The 20,467-nt window shown below is 38.5% G+C and overlaps 1 protein-coding gene across 1 annotated transcript in view; it reads left to right on the top strand.

Annotated features, from left to right (window-relative positions):
- ERP44 (endoplasmic reticulum protein 44) overlaps positions 1 to 20,467 on the top strand; it is a 100,199-nt gene that overhangs the window by 24,462 nt on the left and 55,270 nt on the right. The window contains exon 2 of the mRNA XM_027549775.1: positions 19,755 to 19,827. Coding sequence (XP_027405576.1) covers positions 19,755 to 19,827 — 73 coding nt within the window. The remainder of the gene's footprint in view (positions 1 to 19,754; positions 19,828 to 20,467) is intronic.

Raw genomic sequence — 20,467 nt, 5'->3', positions numbered from 1 at the left:
GAATTTGACTGGGTTTGCATTAACTGAATAGATCAGGTTGGCAGGAATTGACCTCTAGACAGTTTTTGAGTTTTCTGGTACATGAATATGTACTTGGTTCTTCTTTGATTTCATACATCAAAATTTTGTAGTTTTCCTCATATAGATCTTGTATACATTTTGTTAGATTTGTACTAAGTATTTTTATTTTGGATGGTGCCAATGTGATGATGTATTTTGAATTTCATGTTTAACCTGTTGATTGCTGATTTAGGAAAGCAATTGACTTTTGTGTATTAACATTATATTCTGTAACACTGCTGTAATTGTTTATTAGTTCTAGCGACTTTTTGTCATTTGTTTTGAATTTCTGCATGGATTATCAAGTTGTCTGTAAAAAAGACAGTTTTATTTTTTCCTTCCCAATCTGCATATGTTTTATTTCCCTTTCTTGTCTTATTGTATTAGCTAGATGTCCAGTGTAATCTTAAAAAACAATGGTGTGAGGAGACATCCTTGCCTTATAACTGATCTTAGTGGTAATGCTCAAGTTTTTCACCGTTAAGTATGATGTTTGCTGTACACTTTTCATATGTTCATTAACAAGTTGTAGAACTTCCGCTCTGTTCCTAATTTACATGAGTGGGTGTTAGATTTTGTCAAATGCATTTTCTGCATGTATTTATATAATCTTATGACTTTTCTTCTATAGCCTATTGTTGTGATGGATAACATTAAATGATTTTCAAGTGTTGAAGTGGTCTTGCATACCTGGAATAAAACCCACTTGGTCATTGTGTATAATTCTTTCTATTTACTGTTAGACTCGGTTCACTGATATCTTTTGGAGGAGTTTTGCATCTGTGTTCATGAAAGATATTGGTTTGTATTTCCTTGTAATGGCTTGTCTGCTTTGGTATGAAGGTAATGCTAGCCTCATAGAACGTGTTAGGAAATATTTCCTCTGCTCCTGTCTTCTGAAAGAGATTGTAGAGAATAAGTGTAGTTTTTTTCCCTTTATTAAATGTTTGGTAAAATTCACCAGTGAATCCATCTGAGCCTGGTGCTTTCTGTTTTGAGAGGGTATTAGTTATTGATTCAGTTTCTTTAATAGGTATCAATCTGTTTAGATAGTCTGTTTCTTTGTGTGTTTTTTGGTAGATTGTGTCATTTGAGGAATTGGTCTGTTTCATCTAGGTGAACATAGGGTTCTTCTTCAGTTCAGTTCAGTTCAGTCGCTCAGTTGTGTCCGACTCTTTGCGACCCCAGGAATCGCAACACGACAGGCCTCCCTGTCCATCACCAACTCCTGGAGTTCACTCAGACTCACGTCCATCGAGTCAGTGATGCCATCCAGCCATCTCATTCTCTGTCGTCCCCTTCTCCTGCCCCCAGTCCCTCCCAGCATCAGAGTCTTTTCCAATGAGTCAACTCTTCGCATGAGGTGGCCAAAGACCTGGAGTTTCAGCTTTAGCATCATTCCTTCCAAAGAAATCCCAGGACTGATCTCCTTCAGAATGGACTGGTTGGATCTCCTTGCAGTCCAAGGGACTCTCAAGAGTCTTCTCCAACACCACAGTTCAAAAGCATCAATTCTTCGGCGCTCAGCCTTCTTCACAGTCCAACTCTCACATCCATACATGACCACAGGAAAAACCAGAGCCTTGACTAGACGGACATTTGTTGGCAAAGTAATATCTCTGCTTTTCAATATGCTATCTAGGTCGGTCATAACTTTCCTTCCAAGGAGTAAGTGTCTTTTAATTTCATGGCTACAGTCACCATCTGCAGTGATTTTGGAGCCCCAAAAAATAAAGTCTGACACTGTTTCCACTGTTTCCCCATCTATTTCCCATGAAGTGATGGGACCGGATGCTATGATCTTCGTTTTCTGAATGTTGAGCTTTAAGCCAACTTTTTCACTCTCTTCTTTCACTTTCATCAAGAGGCTTTTGAGTTCCTCTTCACTTTCTGCCATAAGGGTGGTGTCATCTGCATATCTGAGGTTATTGATATTTCTCCCGGCAATCTAGATTCCAGCTTGTGCTTCTTCCAGCCCAGCGTTTCTCATGGTGTACTCTGCATATAAGTTAAATAAGCAGGGTGACAATAGACAGCCTTGACGTACTCCTTTTCCTATTTGGAACCAGTCTGTTGTTCCAGGTCCAGTTCTAACTGTTGCTTCCTGACCTGCATACAAATTTCTCAGGAGGCAGGTCAGGTGGTCTGGTATTCCCATCTCTTTCAGAATTTCCCACAGTTTCTTGTGATCCACACAGTCTAAGGCTTTGGCATAGTCAGTAAAGCAGAAATAGATGTTTTTCTGGAACTCTCTTGCTTTTTCCATGATCCAGCAGATGTTGGCAATTTGATCTCTGGTTCCTCTGCCTTTTCTAAAACCAGCTTGAATATCAGGAAGTTTACGGTTCACATATTGCTGAAGCTTGGCTTGGAGAATTTTGAGCATTACTTCACTAGCATGTGAGATGAGTGCAATGAGTGAGATGAGGGTTGTTCTTAGTATTCCCTGATTATCCTTTTAATGTCCATGAGATCTGTAGTGATGTGCCCTCATTCACTTCTGATGTTAGTAATTCCTAATTATGCCAATTCTTTTATCCTTCTTTCTTTACCTCTATCTCATGGCAGTTAAGAAAAAGGAGACAAAAATGTACAAAGGAGATAGATTCTGAAATTCAGATTTCCTTTTAGCAAACCACAGTCATTTCCTGAGTAATATTTTAGTAAACAAAAATGACATGGTGGTGATGGAAGTTATAAGATAATAACCGTTAATATATATGAGAGCTTTGAGGCCATCTCTGCCTGGAAAATCCCATGGACGGAGGAGCCTGGTAGGCTGCAGTCCATGGGGTTGCTGAGAGTCAGACACTACTGAAGCGACTCAGCAGCAGCTGGGGGGCTTTTAGACCAGATAAGAGAAAGACAAACCCATTTGCTTTACAAAAGTTAATTTAGGAGCCTAGGAGGCAGTATCAAAGAGTCTTCTTCTAATGATTATTTAATTAGGTTAGATATCTTAGCTAGTATATGGCCTTTCAAGGATGTGTTTGACATTTAGAATTGGTTTGGTTAGAAGTAACAGGACGTTATGAAGATAACAGATTTTTTAGGTTAGTGGATTAATATGATAGGCCAGTATAATAATGGAATCATGTTTGGATTTGGTAATAAAAATATTTTTACCTTAAAACATAGTACTGAAGAAAAAGAAGCTAGAAGGCCTGAGTTCATTCTAAAACTAAGTGAATGTAGAAAATAGGAAACCAAAACTTTCACTGAAGAACAGTTTTTCATTGAAGGCTGTTAACTTGTCAAAAAAAAGTCAAGTTCACATGTTTAATAGTGAAATACAATCATTTTTTGACATATGTAGGAGATATTTCCTTCATATTCATATTCTGCATTGTAGGAATGCATGGGCTCCCAGAAGAACCTAGTAAATAAGAGAGTTTAAAACTTTAAATTATGTAAGTGAAAACATTAGTGTTTAGTTCACTATATTATATTGTGTACTGACTGTCTTTCCCATCCTAATTCCCCACTTATCTGTGGGTTCTTAACTTTTTCTCCTAAATAAACTGCTTGTCTCAGGGGTCTACTTTTGGCAGGAGCCCAAATGAAGATAAGCTATCATTTTCCTCTAAAATGTCCTTTTTTTTTTTTAACATAACTGCTTGCATCCTCATGGTATCATATTACATGTATTTGTTATTTCCTATGTGGGCTTCCCAGGCAACTCAGTGGTCAAGAATCTGCCTGCTGATGCAGGTTCAATCCCTGGGTCGGGAATATAAGGAAATGGCAACCCGCTCCAGTATTCTTGCCTGGGAAATCCCTTGGAGACAGGAGCCTGGTGGGCTATAGTCCGTGGGGTCACAAAGAGTTGGACATGATTGAGTGACTAAACAACAATTGTTTCCTATACACTAATTCTTGGGCTTGATTAGATTGAAATCAGGTTTAGTTTTAGGGGATTAAGATTACTTCATAAGTGGTGCTTTTTATTTCCTATTGCATTCTTTTAAGAAACATTAGTATATAGTTAATGCTGCTGTATGCTATATATGAGAGTTATTGTGAGGGGGAATCCTAAGAGTTTGCATCACAGGAGAAATACATATTTTTTTAATTTTGTTTCTACGTGAGATCATGGATGTTTATTAAACTTACTGTGGTAATCATTTCATGAGTGTATACATTCAGTGATTATGCTTACTGCTTACACTTATACAGTGCTATGTATCAATTATATCACAAGAAAACAGGTAGAAAAAAGCAACATGTGGTTGTCCCACTTGTAGAGATGTTAAGATTGTTCAGTAACAGTGCTGATGTGGTTGTTTCACATTAAGATTAATTCAAAGCTTCTGGATATCCTAGGCAAAAAGGGACTATGACTTACTGTATAATACTCATTACTCCGTGCCCAGCAGTTATCTAGGCTTCCTTGATGGCTAAGACAGTAAAGAATCTACCTGCAATGCAAGAGACGTGGGTTTGATCCCTGGGTTAAGAAGATCCCCTGGAGAAGGGAATTGCTACCCACTCCAGTATTCTTACTTGGAGGATTCCATGGACAGAGAAGTCTGGTGGACTACAGTCCATGGGGTGGCAAAGAGCCAGATGTGCTAATGCTAATGCTAAGTCACTTCAGTCGTGTCCGACTCTGTGTGACCCCATAGATGGCAGCCCACCAAGCTCCGCCATCCCTGGGATTCTCCAGGCAAGAATACTGGAGTGGGTTGCCATTTCCTTCTCCAATGCATGAAAGAGAAAAGTGAAAGTGAAGTCACTCAGTCGTGTCCGACTGTTAGCAACCCCATGGACTGCAGCCTACCGGGCTCCTCTGTCCATGGATTTTCCAGGCAAGAGTACTAGAGTGGGGTGCCATTGCCTTCTCCGAGCCAGATGTGACTTAACGACTAACACTTTCTTTTTTGCAGGAATTATGGTGACTATTAAAATACTTGAGAGGAAATGTTCTCTTTTTTTTTTAAATATGAAAGTCAAATTATTAAGTTTGATCTTGCCAGTTATAATATAAATATCAATATAGTGTTATTCACATCTCTTTCCCAAGTGCCTTGGACAGTGCCTCAGTTCAGTTGCTCAGTTGTGTCTGACTCTTTGCGACCCCATGAATCGCAGCATGCCAGGCCTACCTGTCCATCAGCAACTCCCAGAGTTCACCCAAACTCATGTCCATCGAGTCCATCCAGCCATCTCATTCTCTGTTGTCCCCTTCTCCTCCTGCCCCCAATCCCTCCCAGCATCAGGGACTTTTCCAGTGAGTCAACTCTTCGCATGAGGTGGCCAAAGTACTGGAGTTTCAGCTTCAGCATCAGTCCTTCCAATGAACACCCAGGACTGATCTCCTTTAAGATGGACTGGTTGGATCTCCTTGCAGTCCAAGGGACTCTCAAGAGTCTTCTCCAACACCACAGTTCAAAAGCATCAATTCTTCCGCGCTCAGCTTTCTTCACAGTCCAACTCTCACATCCATACATGACCACTGGAAAAACCATAGCCTTGACTAGATGGACCTTTGTTGGCAAAGTAATGTCTCTGCTTTTCAATATGTTGTCTAGGTTGGTCATAACTTTCCTTCCAAGGAGTAAGCATCTTTTAATTTCATGGCTGCAGTCACCATCTGCAGTGATTTTGGAGCCCAGAAAAATAAAGTCAGCCACTGTTTCCACTGTTGCCCCATCTGTTTCCCATGAAGTGATGAGGCCGGATGCCATGATCTTTGTTTTCTGAATGTTGAGCTTTAAGCCAACTTTTTCACTCTCCTCTTTCACTTTCATCAAGAGGCTCTTTAGTTCTTCTTCACTTTCTGCCATAAGGGTGGTGTCATCTGTAGGTTATTGATATTTCTCCCGGCAATCTTGATTCCAGCTTGTGCTTCTTCCAGCCCAGCGTTTCTCATGATGTACTCTGCATAGAAGTTAAATAAGCAGGGTGACAATATATAGCCTTGACGTACTCCTTTTCCTATTTGGAACCAGTATGTTGTTCCAGGTCCAGTTCTAACTGTTGCTTCCTGACCTGCATATAGGTTTCTCAAGAGGCAGGTCAGGTGGTCTGGTATTCCCATCTCTTTCAGAATTTTCCACAGTTTATTGTGAGTCACACAGTCATAGGCTTTGGCATAGTCAATAAAGCGGAAATATATGTTTTTCTGGAACTCTCTTGCTTTTTCCATGATCCAGCGGTTGTTGGCAATTTGATCTCTGGTTCCTTTGCCTTTTCTAAAACCAGCTTGAACATCTGGAAGTTCACAGTTCACGTATTGCTGAAGCCTGGCTTGGAGAATTTTGAGCATTACTTTACTAGTATGTGAGATGAGTGAAATTGTGCGGTAGTTTGAGCATTCTTTGGCATTGCCTTTCTTTGGGATCAGAATGAAAACTGACCTTTTCCAGTCCTGTGGCCACTGCTGAGTCTTCCAAATTTGCTGGCATATTGAGTGCAACACTTTCACAGCATCATCTTTCAGGATGTGAAATAGCTCAACTAGAATTCCATCACCTCCACTAGCTTTGTTCGTAGTGATGCTTTCTAAGGCCCACTTGACTTCACATTCCAAGATGTCTGGCTCTAGGTGAGTGATCACACAATTGTGATTATCTGGGTCGTGAAGATCTTTTTTGTACAGTTCTTCTGTGTATTCTTGGCACCTCTGCTTAATATCTTCTGCTTCTGTTAGGTCCATACCATTTCTGTCCTTTATTGAGACCATCTTTGCATGAAATGTTCCCTTGGTATCTCTGATTTTCTTGAAGAGATCTCTAGTCTTTCCCATTTTGATGTTTTCCTCTATTTCTTTGCATTGATCACTGAAGAATGCTTTCTTATCTCTCCTTGCTATTCTTTGGAACTCTGCATTCAGATGCTTATATCTTTCCTTTTCTCCTTTGCTTTTTGCTTCTCTTCTTTTCACAGCTATTTGTAAGGCCTGCTCAGACGTCTGGCCATTTTGCTTTTTTGCATTTCTGTTCCATGGGGATGGTCTTGATCCCTGTCTTCTGTACAATGTCAGGAACCTCAGTCCATAGTTCATCCGGCACTGTATCTATCTGATCTAGTCCCTTAAATCTATTTGTCACTTCCACTGTATAATCATAAGGGATTTGATTTAGGTCATACCTGAATGGTCTAGTGGTTTTCCCCACTTTCTTCAATTTCAGTCTGAATTTGGCAATAAGGACTTCATGATCTGAGCCACAGTCAGCTCCCAGTCTTGTTTTTGCTGACAGCGCCTAGCATGTAATAAATGACTCAGTGAAACATTTGTGGATTGAATGAATGACCTAACAAAAGACTGAAGAATATTTGGACCACATGTTTGTAGACTTTCTTACGGGCATCCTGGGGAAGAATTACAGTTTAGCACAAGGAGGGCAGTCATAATTTTCTCTGGGCATATATATATGAATATTTGTTCTGGACTGTTATCTTGCCAGATCCAGTGCTAGATACTAATTGGGAGATGGTGATGAATGGAATGGTCTCTCACACATTTCCCCCTGGTCCCAGAGGGTGTACAGAAAAGGAAAACAATTCTCATCTTGAATTTTCTTCCAGTTCCTATGCTCTGTTAGTACTTCCATTTCTGGAAATCTGGGTTTTAGAGAGGTGCTGTTTTTATCAAAAAATCCTTTCCACACAATGATAAGCTCATTCTCAGTCCTGAGGAGTGTTTTGTAATAAGAGTATTCTCTGAATGTCAGAGAAGTGCATTGTCTTCCAGGTAAATGGATTTATCCATTTTTAGGATACAGTGAAGAACAAAACACAGATGACATCAATTTTTAATGGAAATTCTTACATGATCAAATAACTAATATGTAAGAAAAAGTATGAATTACAGCATTTTTTCTTTTTATTTTCTATGGTTGTTTTTACTGACAGAATTTGATTTAAGGGATTGTATTATTTATATTTGAATTCTTTGTTTTTGCATAGAATTTGTTTTCTGAAACATGTCTGCACCCACCATATTTTGAGTTATTTAATGAAGAAGGTTGTGACTCTTAATGTTTCTTTATAAAAGCGAATTGGTTCTGACTTGTCCAAAATGGGTTGCACTGATGTTATAGGAAGGTTGTATCTACGCGAGCTAAGGGTTATAGTAGCTTCCCAGTGCTATTCTATACTTAGTCCTGCTTTTCCCCTCTCTTTGAACTTGTGGTTCATTATAATGCTTCTGGGAATACTAACAGTGAGATGTGCCTTGATTGATACTCACCTTCAAGGCTCTTACAGTGCCTATCAGCCTCAGCTTATTTTCTCTGGGGACCTTTCATATCTCTTAGCTCCTGGCAGCTAACTGCAGACCTCTGTGTTTCTGCTGCCTGCCAGCTTAATGCAAAACTGAGAGTGAGAGCACTGGCCCCAGGGAGGAGAAGCGCTCTGGTCCCATGGCATTGGCACTTCCGGTGGGAGGCTGATTTGTCAAAATCTGGATCATAAATAGAAGGAACCTTGTGCCTGGTACACTACTTGTTTCTTGCTATAGGAGACACACAGGTGTCCTAGGTGGTGCCAGTAGTAAAGAACCTGCCTGCCATAGCAGGAGACTTGAGAGACGTGGGTTGATCCCTGATTTGGGAAGATCCCCTGGAGGAGGAAATGGCAGCCCATTCCAGTATTCTTGCCTTGAGAATCCCATGGACAGAGGAACCTGGCAGGCTACAGTCCATGGTGTCACACAGAGTTGGATACGACTAAAGCAACTTAGCACGCGTAGGAGACACGTAGTTTGTGAAGGGCTTTGAGAATCTCCCAGTAGGAAGGCGGGTAAATGAAAGATTCAGCAAAAATACAATAAGCTGTTACTGCAGAATTCCTCGCACATGTAATGGCAGTTGAGAACAGTAATGCCATAGAGAAGATATATCCTCTACTGAAGCTTCTATTTTTTGTGTAGAAATATCTATTCAAGCAGGACATACTTCTAAAAATTAACATCAATGTAGATTTCTAATGAGATTTTAGTTTCCCATTTCTCTAAAATCGGTAATTTGCATGTCAATACAAAATTCTCATGAATGAGCTTACTGTATTCACATTTGAGGGCCAAAAAATGTTGTACATGATTTAAAATGAATTTACTTGCTTGTTTGCAGAGTCAAAACTTGTTGTCTAAGGCCATGGTACTTCAACTTTTAATATGAACAGAGTCACTAGGAGATCTTATAAAACTGGAGATTATGCTTCAGTAGGTGGGGTGGGGCCTGCATTTCTCCCCAGCTCTTCCATGATGCCACTTTGCTGGTTCAGGGACCACTGTTTGAATGCAAAGTTTGAAGTCATTGGGCTATAAGACAAACTCAATCACTGGAAATGCTTTCTGTTTTCTAAACTCATTTACTAAGATATTCTAATAAAACACAGTAAGGCCGAGGGAATGCTTTTGTTACTATAAATCTTGCCAAAAGAAATATTTAATAACCTCTTCTGCCTGGTATTAAACTGTATTAGCTTCTGGTCCTGAAAGTCCCAAATCATTTATTTTCATGACTGAATTAACAGCCTTAAAATGGAACAATACAAGACATATTGGGTTTTTATCCACTATTGTAGCATAGCTATTTGTAAGTGTGAACATTCTCTGTGCTGAAGTGTCTGGAAGTCATGCCAGGGAATAGCTGAGGGAACTGGAAGAAGGTATTACTAGGGATTTGTGACAGCTCAAAGACAGCAATAGCAAGGGGTTTCTGTAGTAAGTAGAAAGATCACTTCTGAGTATCCTTCTAAATCTGAGTGTGTGTATCATCACCTAGTGTTGTGCTTTTCATCATTACATTATTAAAAACAAATTTTAAAATAGACTTATTTGATAACCTTATTTTTCTCCAACATGTTAAAAATGTTTATTGACTATTCCCATTTGTGAACCCCTTTTCCTTGGTTCTCACTTCTAACACCCTACCTCTAAATTCTCAGTTTATTATCACGATCTGCCCATTCATTCACTTAGTACATATATGAGTAATCATTATGTACTGGTAGGTACCGTAGTAGGTGATGTGTGGGGTACGAAGTGGAATAAGGTACAATCTCTACTTTCAAGGTACTGAACATCTCCTACAGGAGGTAAGGTAGAACAAATAATCTGTGTGAAAAATTAATGTTAACAACCTAAGAAAGTGTTCTGGAGCTTCAGAGGAGAGAGAAATTAATTATTCTTGTCTGGGATCATCAGGAAAGCCTTCATAGATAAGATAGTATTTGAACTGGGTCTTGAAAACTAAATGCTTTCATAGCTGTTTCAAGCAGAGGAAGCTACATGTGCAAAGTATGGAAGCAAGAGACTAAGATGTCACATTTTAGGAACTGCAAACACTGAAGACCCCTTGCATTCTTGGATTTGTAGCTTAGAGGATTTGGACCATTTGTGAATGATCCTTGAGCAGTCATATAATAATTTTTCTAAGTTACTGATTTTACCAATTTTATCCCCTTCCTAAGAACCCAATGTTTCAAGTCAGTGCCTAAGGCTAGTGATTGGTTTAGCTTAGCATTCATATCTTGGTCCATCTTTATTTTTCCCTATTCATCTCTCATTCTACTCTCATTTTACCGCATGTTATATGGGAGGACATTATTAATGCTTATTAATAATTTAGGATTTGTAAAGAGATAGTTACAGTTGCTCCCAGTTACCAAGAGTCTACTACAAATGGGCTGACCATATATAATATATAATTTATTGTCCAAACTGGGACCCTTCTGAAAGAGAGTGGTGCTATTAATAATATTCCAGGGCAAAAAGCATATACTGGATTTGTCTCAAGCAACATAGAGTATCTGACCAACTAGAATGTATGGTCAGTGTTAACTATGCTTCATGTTACTTGGAGTATAGAATATGAATGGGAAGCAGTATGATGTGATTTAGGAATGCTATGCTAAGTCACTTCAGTGGTGTCCGACTCTGTGCGACCCAATAGACGGCAGCCCACCAGGCTCCCCCGTCCGTGGGATTCTCCAGGCAAGAACACTGGAGTGGGCTGCCATTTCCTTCTCCAATGCATGAAAGTGAAAAGTGAAAGTGAAGTCGCTCAGTCGTGTCCGACTCTTAGCGACCCCATGGATTGCAGCCTAACAGGCTCCTCCGTCCATGGGATTTTCCAAGCAAGAGTACTGGAGTGGGGTGCCATTGCCTTCTCTGTTAGGAATGCTAGTGTAGGTACTTTGTGAATGATCCTAAATGCAAGCTAAGGAGTTAGGCTTTTATGCTGTAGACAGTGAAAAACCATTGGAGATTTTTTTTTTTTTTTTAGGGGCAGAGGAATCGATACATGCAAAGCAGAATTCAAAAAGATTTAGTCTGGACTCTGTGGGTAGGTTGGATTGAAGGGAGATACTGATTCAGGGAGTGTCATTTAAGGCTCTTTTCAAATAGTAACCACTCAAATGGTTTTAATGTACTAGGAAAATGTGTTTATTTATTTTAAAAATTATGCTGAGAATTTAATAGTTCACTTCCAACATGTGTTATTATTGATGTTAGTTGTACTTCTAAAGAAGATCCTGTTTGGTTGACATCTTGTTCAGTTAATGTTTTTTTCGAAAGAGGAATTGCATTAGGGCTTAGCAGTGAGTGCCAGAGCATTTTATATGTATTAGTATTATAGCATTTTTACATGTTAACACTGTAACAGTAAGTTTGACCTCACGTTGAGAGAAGGTAAATAATAAATCTTCCCAAGATTTATTTCCAAAATACTTTTTTAAAATCATGTAACTAACTTTTCATTGTATCTTTTTTAAAATTTATATCTAATCTAGAGAGAATTTTAATTTTGCAGTAACTCCCATTTCCCTAACCTACATTTGTCCTTTTTCTATGCTTGCAGAGCAGGTTGGGCTTTTCGAGGCGGCGGGGAAAGGCATTTTCTGCCAGGAAAACCAGACAAAGCAATATGGAAGAAGGAATTAATCTTTGAAGGATTGATTATGCAGTAGTGGAAAAGAGAAAAGTAACTGGCTACTGAGTGGCTTAAAAATTGCTGTGGAAATACAGCTAGTGCACTGGTTTCACCAGCCAGTTGGGTGGCCATAAAGGGTACAGAGACATTAAAGGAAAGGCAAGCTTTTCAGTTCCCAAAGATGTCTCAGTATTTAAAAACCATCTAATGAAGAAAATATTCTTTACTTGCTGAAGAAGAATCTCCTATTTATTAATTTAAAAAAAATGTTATACAGTTTGAGAGGCTACTTTCCATTTACAGTTACTGCAAAATACTGGCTGTATTTCCTGTGTTATACAATATATCCTTTAACTTGCTTAAGCTTGAGCTTACAACCAACATGAGATGATTGGCAATGCTTTTTAATTTTCTTCGCAAGAAAATGAGCTAATGAACTGGAGAGAATGACCAATTTGTAAAATATTTCAGAAATTTGTGTCTGTATATTTACATATGTTGTAATATTTCATCATTAGAGGCTAAATTCTCCAGGACTATTAAGATCTATTGAAGATTTCTATGTAGGCTTTTGTTGTTTCTTCAAGAAAAAATTAAAAGTTAACTTAAAGTGTAAATTAAAAAAAATTATTTTTGTCCTTCTTTCCTGATTTAGAGCTACTTGTCTGTATTTTACTTAAGCACTATAGCATTTGACACATAAAGATGTTTCCCCAGGAGAATCTTGTTTCTGCCCATGGCTGACATGAAAAGAAACAATTTGTCAGACTAGTGGGGCTTGCTAACAATTCAAATAAACAACCTGTCTTTCCCTTCATACTGTGTATTAATAGAAATGTTAATGATAAATTGCCTCCCTTACACCCTACAGTGAGGAGAGATTACTGGGTCAGAGACAGTGTTCTTGCTTTGGGCCCCCTTAAACACAGCTGTTAGCAGAATCTGTCTTAGCAGTTGCATGCTCATTGGCACTATGCTTCTTATGTAATAGTTATCTGCTTAATACAGCCAAATTGATTGTGCCTAATTTTTGTCACTCTCTAGCTTGTAAAAAGCAATTAAGTTTTTTTTTTTTTTAAATTTTACATAATTGTATTAGTTTTGCCAAATATCAAAATGAATCCGCCACAGGTATACATGTGTTCCCCATCCTGAACCCTCCTCCCTCCTCCCTCCCCATACCATCCCTCTGGGTCGTCCCAGTGCACTAGCCCCAAGCATCCAGTATCGTGCATCGAACCTGGACTGGCAACTCGTTTCTTACATGATATTTTACATGTTTCAATGCCATTCTCCCAAATCTTCCCACCCTCTCCCTCTCCCACAGAGTCCATAAGACTGTTCTATACATCAGTGTCTCTTTTGCTGTCTCGTACACTGGGTTATTGTTACCATCTTTCTAAATTCCATATATATGCGTTAGTATACTGTATTTATGTTTTTCCTTCTGGCTTACTTCACTCTGTATAATAGGCTCCAGTTTCATCCACCTCATTAGAACTGATTCAAATGTATTCTTTTTAATGGCTGAGTAATACTCCATTGTGTATATGTATCACAGCTTTCTTATCCATTCATCTGCTGATGGACATCTAGGTTGCTTCCATGTCCTGGCTATTCTGGCAGATCACCTAACAATTGCTAATCAGATGACTCCTGATTGACTGGTTTAGAGTTCATTTCTGGAAGAGCCTCAACTGTAATTAAGTGAAGCCATGGTTGGTGATGTGGAGCTTAGCAAAATAACTCTACTTGGGGTCTGTGGTCTTGTTTCTAACAACAGTATTGATACAGCAAGATTTTAGAATGGATTGTATGTTGAAAAAAATTCAAGAGATCACATAAAAATATCATAGAGCAACAAAGCTGGTCATTATCAAAGTCAAGTCATTAAATAACTCAGTAGTCACTGACAGTGTCTGCTAGGTGCTGAGGGCACAAAAGCATAAGGCATAATATGCACGCTCTATCTCAAGAGCTCTCAAACTAGTGGTGGCGGTAAGAACTGGAGAAAAAAGTGAGTCACACAGATATGATCATGATCTTCAGCTGTGTAAGCCAAGGAAGCCCATTTTTGAAGCATATGCTTCTCTGTAAACATGTATTTTGATAGGCAGTGACTAACTCTTCAAAAATTATGCCTTATGCTTTTGTGCCCTCAGCACCTAGCAGACACTGTCAGTGACTACTGAGTTATTTAATGACTTGACTTGACTTTGAAAATGACCAGCTTTGTTGCTCTATGATATTTTTATGTGATCTCTTGAATTTTTTTCAACATACAATCCATTCTAAAATCTTGCTGTATCAATACTGTTGTTAGAAACAAGACCACAGACCCCAAGTAGAGTTATTTTGCTAAGCTCCACATCACCAACCATGGCTTCACTTAATTACAGTTGAGGCTCTTCCAGAAATGAACTCTAAACCAGTCAATCAGGAGTCATCTGATTAGCAATTGTTAGGTGATCTGCCAGACAGACCCACTACCATCCTCTAAAGGAAAGTAAATTTGCAATAACCAACCAACTTTTTTTTCCTTTGCCTAGTATAATGTCTTTGTTCCTTCTCCACTCTGCCTATAAGAGTCTTTCATTTTGTACAACTCCTTGAAGCTCTTCTCTCTGCTAGATAGGATGCTGTGTGATTCAAATTTATTTCTGCTCATACATCCTTAAACATTTTAATGTGCCTCAGTTTATCTTCAAAAAGTTTATACAGTTGTCTAGAGCTAGTCATACACTGATGTGGGGAAAGATTTGTTAATTGTGGTATGGGTAGTAAGTAATGACTAGTGAGGGAAATCTGAGCTTTCCAGTTGATTTTCAAGGTATTGAAAATAGTGAGATTAGTATATAAGTAAAATATTCAGGGGTTTTAAATTATCTGGCTTGCCTTTAGGAGAGTATAATTTATTGGTTGGGAGGCCTGGCGTGCTGCGATTCATGGGGTCGCAGAGTCAGACATGACTGAGCAACTGAACTGAACAGAAATAATGTCAGCTATTAACTACTGGTATGGTAACTTGAAAATAAGACTAGTAGTATTCTCACGCTTTTTCTAAGAAAAGAATGAATTTATAGAAGTATTTCAAATAATTATGGGCTTATTTAGCTACATCAGTATGTCTTTATATTACTTAGAAACTGACTGTTGGTGAATTATAAAATTTTAAATTGTAACTGTTGTGAGTACCAAAAGCGTCCGTGAAATGAGCAAGCAGAAGAATGTCTTTGGTACCTTGATCCAGGGTCTAATGTTAGTTGTCATTTGATAAAGAGCAGTGGTTCAGTGAATGGATTTCCACACATAAACAGGATTGAACCAAAAACTGTCCAGATATCAAATGGAAGCAATTTAAATATCCATTGACAGAGGAATGGATGAAGATGTGGTGCATGTATACAATGGAATATTACTCAGCCATGAAAAGAATGAAGCAGTGCCAATTGCCCCAACATGGATGGACCTAGAGATTGTCACACGAAGTAAAATAAGTCAGACAGAGAAAGATGAAGATCGTATGACATTGCTTATATGTGAAACCTAAAATGGTACAAATGGAACTTATTTACAAAACAGAAATAGAGTCACAGATGTAGAAAACAAACTTACGGTTACCAGGAGGGCGGGGGAAGATAATTGGGAGACTGGGATTGACATATATATACTACTAGATGTAAAATAGATAACTAAGGGAATTTCTTGTGGTACAGTGGTCAGGATGCTCCACTTCCACTGCAGGGGACATGGGTTTGATCTCTGATCAGGAAACTAAGAATCCCACATGCCACACTGCATGGCCAAAAAAACCAAAAAAGAATTGGGGGAAAAAAAAAAAGATAACAAATAAATACCTAATGCATAGCACAGGGAACTCTACTCAATACTCTGTAATGGCTTATATGGAAAAAGAATCTGAAGCAGGGAAAGACTAGAGATCTCTTCAAAAAAATTAGAGATATCAAGGTAATAGTTCATGCAAGAATGGGCATGGTAAAGAAGAGAAATGTTAAGGACCTAACAGAAGCACAAGAGATTAAGAAAAAGTGATAAGAATACACAGAAGAACTATGCAGAAAAGGTCTTCATGATAACCAGATAACCACGATGGTGTGCTCACTCACCTCGAGCCAGACATCCTGGAGTATGAAGTCAAGTGGGCCTTAGGAAGCATTACTACGAACAAAGCTAGTGGAGGTGATGGAATTCCAGCTGAGCTGTTTCAAATCCTAAAAGATGATGCTGTTTAAGTGTTACCCTCAGTATGCCAGCAAATTTGGAAAACTCAGCAGTGGCCACAGGACTGGAAAAGGTCAGTTTACATTCCAATGCCGAAGAATGTTCAAACTGTCACACGAGTTCGCTCATTTCACATGCTAGCAAGGTTATGCTCAAGATCCTTCAAGCTAGGCTTCAGCAACCAAGAACTTCCAGATGTACAAGCAGATTTCGAGGAGGCAGAGGAACCAGAAATCAAATCGCCAACAATTCATTGGATCATGGAGAAAGCAAGGAAGTTCCAGAAAAACATATACTAAAGTCTATACTAAAACATATACTAAACATATAAATATAAAACATATAAACATAAAACATATACTAAAAACTATACTAAAGTCTTTGTGTGGATCACAATAAACTGTGGAAAATTCTGAAAGAAATGGAAATACCAGACAACCTTCCCTGCCTCCTGAGAAACCTGTATGCAGGTCAAGAAGCAACAGTTAGAACCAGACATGGGACAACAGACCGGTTCAAAATTAGGAAAGGAGTATGTCAAGGCTATGTATTGTCAACCCTGCTTATTTAACTTACATGCAGAGTACATCATGCAAAATGCTAGGCTGGATGAAGCTTAAGCTGGACTTAAGACTGTCGGGAGGAATATCAGCAATCTCAGATATACAGATGATAGCACTCTAAAGGCAGAAAGTGAAGGGGCACTAAAGGGCCTCTTGATGAGAGTGAAAGAAGAGAGTGAAAAAGCTGGCTTAAAACTCAACATTCAGAAAACTAAGAGTGTCGCATCTGGTCCCATCACTTCATGGCAAATAGATGGGGGAAAAAATGAAAGCAGTGACAGATTTTATTTTGGGGGGGCTCCAAAATCATTGCAGATGGTGACTGCAGCCATGAAATTAAGACACACTTCCTCCTTGGAAAGAAGACTATGACAAACCTAGACAGTATATTAAAAAACAGAGAGAACACTTTGCCAACAAAGTTCCATGTAGTCAAAACTAGGGTTTTTCCAGTAGTTATGTATGGTTGTGAGAGTTGGACCATAAAGAAGGCAGAGTGCCGAAGAATTGATGCTTTCAAATTGTGGTGCTGGAGAAGACTCCTGAGAGTCCCTCAGACTGCAAGGAGATCAAACTAGTCAATCCTAAAGGAAATCAGTCCTGAATATTCATTGGAAGGACTAATGCACATCAACATGCACAGTCCTGTTTGTACTTTTGGGCCATAGGTAATGTTTCAAACTTTTTCTTACAGCTTGCTGCCAAAGCAGGTGTGTGTCTCTTTTTGAAATCAAATACTCAATTTCTCCCTTTATCCTCTATGCCAATTTTTGTATGTATTCATTCCTTGGTTGAGTTTATTTTTCATGGACTTGTTCACCAATCTCACCAAATATGATGCTGAAACATCTCTCTTTCACTCATTGTATATTATCAAATTACTTATTGAATTTGATGCCATACATGATTTGTTTGATTTTGTCTTTGTTACTTAATGCTTGTTTCTCCATTAGAAGTAAACTTTGAGTGCAGAAACAAAGATAAAAACACATAGTGTATTAAAGATGGAACCTAAAAATAAAATAGACTAAACATTCAGTTCAGTTCAGTGGCTCAGTCATATCCGACTCTGCGACCCCATGAATTGCAGCACGCCAGGCCTCCCTGTCCATCACCAACTCCCGGAGTTCACTCAGACTCATGTCCATCGAGTCGGTGATGCCATCCAGCCATTTCATCCTCTGTCGTCCCCTTTTCCTCCTGCCCCCAATCCCTCCCAGCATCAGAGTCTTTTCCAATGAGTCAGCTCTTCGTATGAGGTGGCCAAAGTACTGGAGTTTCAGCTTTAGCATCAGTCCTTCCAAAAAACACCCAGGACTGATCTCCTTTAGAATGGACTGGTTGGATCTCCTTGCAGTCCAAGGGACTCTCAAGAGTCTTCTCCAACACCACAGTTCAAAAGCATCAATTCTTCGGCTCAGCTTTCTTCACAGTCCAACTCTCACATCCATATATGACTACTGGAAAAACCATAGCCTTGACTAGACTGACCTTTGTTGGCAAAGTAATGTCTCTGCTTTTCAATATGCTATCTAGGTTGGTCATAACTTTCCTTCCAAGGAGTAAGCGTCTTTTAATTTCATGGCTGCAGTCACCATCTGAAGTGATTTTGGAGCCCAGAAAAATAAAGTCTGACACTGTTTCCACTGTTTCCCCATCTATTTGCCATGAAGTGATGGAACCACATGCCATGATCTTCGTTTTCTGAATGTTGAGCTTTAAGCCAACTTTTTCACTCTCCTCTTTCACTTTCATCAAGAGGCTCTTTAGTTCTTCTTTGCTTTCTGCCATAAGGGTGGTGTCATCTGCATATCTGAGGTTATTGATATTTCTCCCGGCAGTCTTGATCCCAGCTTGTGCTTCCTCCAGCCCAGCGTTTCTCATGATGTACTCTGCATATAAGTTAAATAAGTAGGGTGACAATATACAGCCTTGACATACTCCTTTTCCTATTTGGAACCAGTCTGTTGTTCTATGTCCAGTTCCAACTGTTGCTTCTTGACCTGCATACAGGTTTCTCAAGAGGCAGGTCAGATGGTCTGGTATTCCCATCTCTTTCAGAATTTCCCACAGTTTCTTGTGAGCCACACAGTCAAAAGCTTTGGCATAGTCAGTAAAGCAGAAATAGATGTTTTTCTGGAACTCTCTTGCTTTTTCGATGATCCAGAGGATGTTGGCAATTTGATCTCTGGTTCCTCTGCCTTTTCTAAAACCAGCTTGAACATCTGGTAGTTCATGGTTCACATATTGCTAAAGCCTGGCTTGAAGAATTTTGAGCGTTACTTTACTAGCGTGTGAGATGACATTACTTTTTAAATAATACAACTTCTTAAAACCTAAGTAAGCAGTTGTTAGTTTAGTTTAAAATCATGCCTTTTCTTCGTTTTGTAGATGGCAGTCTGAAATTTTCTTTGAATTTAGTGTCTTAGACATGTTAAAGTGGATACACTTATTTTACCTACTCTTACTCTCTTCTTTATAGCCTCTCACCTTCACATTGTTAAACCACCTGCATTTGAAGACCAGGCAAGAAGGGCTTTTGGTTAACATTTTGAAAAGTCTTTCTTGAATTCTTTTCAGTATTTTGTTCTGTCTTAGAAGCATGGTGGGTTAGAATCAGCAAACTTAGCCTCGGTTTTATATTCTTTCAAGACTGTTAATAATCTGGCAATTTTTTTTCTAGTGGCAGCAGAGATAAAGTTGTTGAGAATATTAATTTAAAAGAGTGAGTACATTTTTAATTTTGAAAATTGTTTAGAAACAGTTTCTTTTATGTATTTAGAAAGAAGTATAGGAAATCTGTTGAACCCCGTTTCCAGGCTTGAGAAGTTGTACTGCTATTTCAGTGATCCCATGAAGAGTTAGAGTAGATAATAAAGATTAAAACCAACTGGTAATTTTGTAACTAGTGGAACCAACTTAGTTTGTGAATTTTCTTTTTAGACTTTTAGCATCATTTGCCTTTTGTAGAAACATTTATTAATTTTTGCATTTTTTAAATTTCCAGGTAACTTGGGTTTTTACTCCTGTAACAGCTGAAATAATAAGTCTTGATACAGAGAATATAGATGACATTTTAAGTAAGTACCTTCGTATTTTTAAAGTATACTTTCTTTTCTATTAAGAATTAGTTTATATACAAAAACAAAATAAAATCTCAGTTACCTAAAACAGTTGAGGAGCCAGCATTCTGATTAATTCCATGGTGGCTGTGTGTATGTGTGTGTGTATGTGTGTCTGTGTGCATATGTATTTAACTAAGCACTTTTCATTTTAGTTTTTGGTAAAATTCCTTAAAATGTGTAAGTCTGCTTTCCTGTGTTACAGGTAAACTTTTAGTCTTGTTTTGTTTCTTTGCCTTGTCATAAATACCACTCTTAGAGTATTTTGTGGCTTAAAGACCAGCAGTTTCCACTATGCAGTATTCTGTTAATGACCTTAGGACACAGTCTACAATTTTTTTGTATATGTGTATTTTTTAGCTTTTAACTATATATCATGTACTCTGATCTCTTTGTCATTGATCCAATTAAGTTTAGTAAGTATTTTTGCTTGTTTGTTGACAGTGTGATTGTAGATTCAAATAATTTGGGGGAAGACATTTCTTCTTGTTTTTAAAAGAAGTAGAGGGAAGGTGAAAATGTGGTTAATCGGAAAATCACAACTTAGGAGATTTAAGAAAATGTACTGTGGATAAATGATGTCTTTTTTTTTTTTAAT

Source organism: Bos indicus x Bos taurus, chromosome 8, assembly GCF_003369695.1.
Source record: "Bos indicus x Bos taurus breed Angus x Brahman F1 hybrid chromosome 8, Bos_hybrid_MaternalHap_v2.0, whole genome shotgun sequence".
Classification (NCBI taxonomy): Eukaryota; Metazoa; Chordata; class Mammalia; order Artiodactyla; family Bovidae; genus Bos; species Bos indicus x Bos taurus.
Note: the sequence above shows the minus strand (reverse complement) of the source record. Positions and strands in the feature narration are given on the sequence as shown.